General features: G+C 49.7%; 2 protein-coding genes across 3 annotated transcripts in view; one reads left to right on the top strand and one right to left on the bottom strand.

Moving 5' to 3' along the window:
• On the top strand, positions 1 to 1,384 carry LOC119286864 (caffeoylshikimate esterase-like). The gene has a single exon (XM_037566333.1). It carries the CDS (start codon positions 113 to 115, stop codon positions 1,088 to 1,090), a length of 978 nt encoding a protein of 325 aa, XP_037422230.1. The 5' UTR covers positions 1 to 112; the 3' UTR covers positions 1,091 to 1,384.
• A 529-nt stretch (positions 1,385 to 1,913) lies between these two features.
• The window catches only part of LOC119286863 (ATP-dependent DNA helicase DDM1-like), a 3,567-nt gene continuing 517 nt past the window's right edge, over positions 1,914 to 4,963 (bottom strand). For both annotated transcript variants that reach the window (XM_037566332.1, XM_037566331.1), the window contains exons 2-5: positions 3,878 to 4,552; positions 3,624 to 3,810; positions 3,360 to 3,535; positions 1,914 to 2,652 (exon numbers count right to left, since the gene is read on the bottom strand). In XM_037566332.1, coding sequence (XP_037422229.1) covers positions 2,064 to 2,652; positions 3,360 to 3,535; positions 3,624 to 3,810; positions 3,878 to 4,527 — 1,602 coding nt within the window. In that variant the 5' untranslated portion in view covers positions 4,528 to 4,552 and the 3' untranslated portion in view covers positions 1,914 to 2,063. The remainder of the gene's footprint in view (positions 2,653 to 3,359; positions 3,536 to 3,623; positions 3,811 to 3,877; positions 4,553 to 4,963) is intronic.

The raw sequence follows: 4,963 nt of genomic DNA, 5'->3' as shown, positions 1-4,963 counted from the left end.
GAGTCTGGTAGTACTTCTGCCAAATAAAATATCCTCTTCCTCGCCCTCGTCTGCATCTACTACTCCGAGAACGCACCAGGGGAGCGGGGTGAGAGCTCCAGAAGCCGTCATCATGGTGCATCCGATTGCGGAGGCCGACGAGCGGAGCCCCATGGGCGGGCTCACCGCGGAGGAGTACTACGCGCGCCACGGGGTCACGCACACCTCCTCCACCTTCGTCAACCCGCGCGGGCTGCGGATCTTCACGCAGCGTTGGGTGCCCAGCGGCGACGCCCCCGTGCTCGGCGCCATCGCCGTCGTCCACGGCTTCACCGGCGAGTCCAGCTGGATGGTGCTCCTCACGGCCGTCCACTTCGCCAAGCAGGGCTTCGCCGTGGCCGCCGTGGACCACCAGGGCCACGGCTTCTCCGAGGGCCTCCAGGCCCACATCCCGGACATCGCCCCCGTGCTCGACGACTGCGAGGCCGCCTTCGCGCCCTTCCGCGCCGACTACCCGCCCCCGCTGCCCTGCTTCCTCTACGGCGAGTCCCTCGGCGGCGCCATCGCGCTGCTGCTGCACCTCCGGGACAAGCCCCGCTGGTGCGACGGCGCCGTGCTCAACGGCGCCATGTGCGGGGTCAGCCCCCGGTTCATGCCGCCGTGGCCGCTGGAGCACCTGCTGTGGGCGGCCGCCGCCGTGGCGCCCACCTGGCACGTCGCCTTTACCAGGGGGAACATCCCCGGGCGGTCCTTCAAGGTGGAGTGGAAGCGCGCGCTGGCGCTGGCCAGCCCGCGCCGCACCACGGCGCCGCCCCGCGCCGCCACCGCGCTGGAGCTCCTCCGGGTGTGCCGGGAGCTGCAGGCGAGGTTCGAGGAGGTGGAGCTGCCGCTGCTGGCGGTTCACGGCGGCGACGACACGGTGTGCGACCCGGCGTGCGTGGAGGAGATGCACCGCCGCGCGGGGAGCAAGGACAAGACGCTGCGCGTGTACCCCGGGATGTGGCACCAGATCGTCGGCGAGCCGGAGGAGAACGTGGAGCAGGTCTTCGCCGACGTCGTCAGCTGGCTCAAGGCCCGCGCAGCCGCCGGTCCGCACTCCGCACTACAGTAGTTGGTTAGTGGTTGGGTCACGCGTGGCGCGCGGGCCGTGTCAGTCAGGTACAGGCAGGTGCGTCGTTCCTGTTGGGAGAGATGGATCAATCATGGATCATGGATCATGGGCAGGGCGTGCTTGGTGTGTGTGGTCCGTGGCCGGTGCAAGTACGGCCGCAATAAAAGATTTTGTTGACTTGTACATTGATGAAATGTGTGATCTGGTCCTGGTGTTGTGTAGGAGTATCTTCGTATTTGCAAGCAAGTGGGCATGGCTTCTCATCAATGAAAATTTTCATGCCGTCGTGGTCTCCATCTCCCTCCATGGTTAGTAACTTAGTAGTGGTTGGGAGTTGGGTGGCCTCTCTTGCTCATTTGATTTAATTTCCAGCAGAATCTGAGACTTGATCTAAAATATCCAATGTGGTAAAATATCGATGCTCCGCAACAATCCAATCTCCAATTCTCTCTGTCAGAACAACTGTACTAGAAGAATAGAGGAGTACCAGCATAAATTTTGACAAATGGACACACATTTGGTTGCATTTTTTACCCAAGTATTCCACTCCCTGTCATTGACAGGTGGCCTCTAACCCTACGTATCAATGCCAAATTTTCATGTCGTCGTGGTCTCCATCTCCAATCTCCATGGTTAGTTAGTGGTTGGGAGTTGGGTGGTAATGCGGGGGCGGCCTATCTTGCTCATCTCGTTTAATTTCCAGCAGAACTGCGAGTTGTTGCAGCAGGTTGCCGACCAAAGCTGGAAGCTCCGCCAAGCAAGCAAACGCTGCACTTTGAGCAGTGGCACATGACGAATCAACAGGGCGAGCATGCAACGGAAATCGACAATGCATCAATCCCCGCCAGTGATTTCAAATGCTCTTGCAAGTAAACAAATACAGTTCAGGAGAATCCATACTACTACTTGTTTACATGGTTCAACTCCATCGAACAATCTCCAAACGCATGCTTCTGGAGCAACACGTCCGGCATCACTTGTTCCCAACTTCCATGAGCAGCCAGTCCTTCCTCGTGTCCATTGGGAGCGCAACAAGTGATCTAAACTGGCGATCATCACGGATCAGGCTGCTGTAGGCTCTCAGAAGGTCAGCACGGGCCAAGTCGGGGATCTCTCTGAGGGCCTCCAAGATTTCTGCAGGGGAAGTTGCCTTCGGCACCTGCACAGGCTCAACTGGCCTCAAAGAAGCTTGAACTGTGCCATTGGTTTCTCCAAGCAGGGAGAGAAGTGCATCATCTGTTCGTGGCCTCTTAGCTTTGTTACCTTCCAGCCCCAGTCGAGTGGATGGCATGTTAGGAGTGCCTTCACCGCCATTTTCAGAAGAAACCTCTGCTGCTGCCCCTTTACAATTCTGGCCAACAGACCTCACACCATCTCTTTTCGTGTGGTCTTCCGAGAGGTGGATTGCATTCCAGTTCTTAACAGCTTTGGCCTTGTAGCACATAGAATCTTCCACTTGTAGAAGGAATGGATCCAACGCGGTGTGAAGCTTTGAAACAAGGACCCTTCTGTTGACTATAGTTTGTTCTTGTCCCTCACCTCTTTTCTCGATAAGATCAAACCTTTAAAGAGGAATTGTTGTCAGACAAGCGGAGGCACACAAAAAAAGCAAATATAATACATGGAGTATTTAAGAAGAAACCCCCCAACATCTTCAAAAAAGAAATACATGTAAGGCACCAAAATTCGCCATGATAGACATTTTATTAAACATGACATGTATAACAAGATAAATATGCAAAAACCGATAAGTTGATAATGTGCAGGTTTGCTTCATTGCTTGTCCAGACAGTTCATTCAACTACTGTGCTTTTTAAGGGCTAGACATCCTAATTTACATTAACAAAGCGAAGATATTTATAAGAAAAAACAAACAAACCGAATGATATATAATTATACTCATAGGACAACGGAGTTTCTTAAAAACATGATATATGGTTGTATACAGCTACACGAGAATATCTGTTTCAAACGTGGAATTGCTACAATTACAACAGATAAATTATTAGTAAAAGAATTTTATATCTCCCTAAGTATTTGACAGATCTATTTAAATTGGTTTTACAACAGCATGTGAAAATTAGCCGAGCCAACACAAGCTCTGGCATATGGCAGAGCAAGCTTTCTGAAAGCTAGGCCTCAAGGCAGCGATCAGTCACTAATGAACACATGAAGTTGAGAAGTGATTCCAGTATATGGAGGCTATGGGTATGTTGGCATGTACAAAATGGATGGGCAAAGGTGGGAGTGTGAGCTGAAAGAATTGTACCATGATTCCAATTCCTGATGAGATGAGAATATGTCAGGCATAGCAAAGTTCAGTAGCGACCACAACTCTGCTAGGTTATTTTGAAATGGTGTCCCAGTCAAAAGGAGCCCATTATCCATTGGTAGCCGCCTTAACTTCCTCGATAATTCACATTCCAAGTTGTTCAATTGATGGCCCTGGAAAAGAAGTATGCAGTTGACATATAAATATAAAATAGTGAAAACCACAAAGGACAATGATTTAGGGTACTTGCTTCTCCGTCACCTCATCAAAAACAATGTATTTCCACCTGTACTGAGCAAGAATTTTTGCATCGGACATGGCCATCTCATATGAAGTCACTATTATCGGAAAATCAGGGCCACCAGTTTTGGGCATCAACTTTCTCCTAATCTCTGACCGAGCCAATTTATCTCCATAGTAAATCAGACATGCCATAGACGGAACAAGCCTGAAACCAAGCTTCTCTATGTAAGACATTAACTAACAACACTGAAAGGAAACTTTAGAAACTTTACCTAGAGATCTCATCCACCCAGTTTGATAGAGTGAGAACAGGGGCAATGATCATGTATGGACCATGCAGACCATTCCCTTTGAGATGAGCAAGAAATCCAATTGTCTGGATTGTGTTTCCAAGACTCATTTGATCTGCTAGTATCCCATTTAGCCCATTACACCAAAGCGACATTAGCCACTTCACACCCTCAATCTGGTAAGGCCTTAACATCCCACCAGACACCAATGGAACAAGCTCGGCCTGCTCTTTTGCCCACATTTCTTCTTCTGTGAGAGTAGCATTATAAGCAGAGCTATAATTGCTATATCCTTCAAGCACCTTCTCAAGTATAAATTCCGAATAGAGCTGGACCTGGGTCAGCAGCTCATCAAACTTGTTAAACTTTGTCACTGGATCAGAAACAAGTCTCACAGCTTCTCTCCCCTTGGCCTCCTCCTCCTCTACATTGAGGCGGGCCTCATATGGCTGCTCTTCCTCCACTTCCATCGATGCATCGCTATCCTCAGCCTCAAGGTCAACAGATGGATAAGAACTTGCATCTGGATGATCATCAACATTCTCCTCCTTGACAGAGTGCAACAACTGATCCTCCTCCTTCACCGCCTTGACGATGCTTAGCTGCCTTGGTGGTGAGGGAAGCATCCCCATTCTTGGCTTCCAAGATTCGTACACTCTGCGTCAAATAATCAGTTAAATTGGACCAAAGAATCGAAATTGTTGGAGAACTAGCAGAATTTGGTCCAAGAAAAAGTGAAGGGCCTTCAGCTAGAGATCTGACCACGCATTTTAGAATAAATCATCAGTACCAAATTAAAACCTGAAGAAATAGCACCAGGAATCAGCGACCATCTATATCCTGACCGTCATCTCACCCCACAGCCTCCTCAAAACTTGACTACTCCTACAACACATAAATGCTGAAACCCTAACTAAATCTAAATGCGAACATACACAGTAGCCAATCGCACGAGAGCATGAACTCTAGAATATCGATTTAAATCTTATAGTCGAAGGAAAATACATATTTTCACCTCGAGAAAGATAATCCCCCAACTTCTTCTGAAAGACGAAATCTAAAATCGCG

The sequence above is a fragment of the Triticum dicoccoides genome, chromosome 4A (genome assembly GCF_002162155.2).
Source record: "Triticum dicoccoides isolate Atlit2015 ecotype Zavitan chromosome 4A, WEW_v2.0, whole genome shotgun sequence".
In the NCBI taxonomy this organism is placed as follows: Eukaryota; Viridiplantae; Streptophyta; class Magnoliopsida; order Poales; family Poaceae; genus Triticum; species Triticum dicoccoides.
Note: the sequence above shows the minus strand (reverse complement) of the source record. Positions and strands in the feature narration are given on the sequence as shown.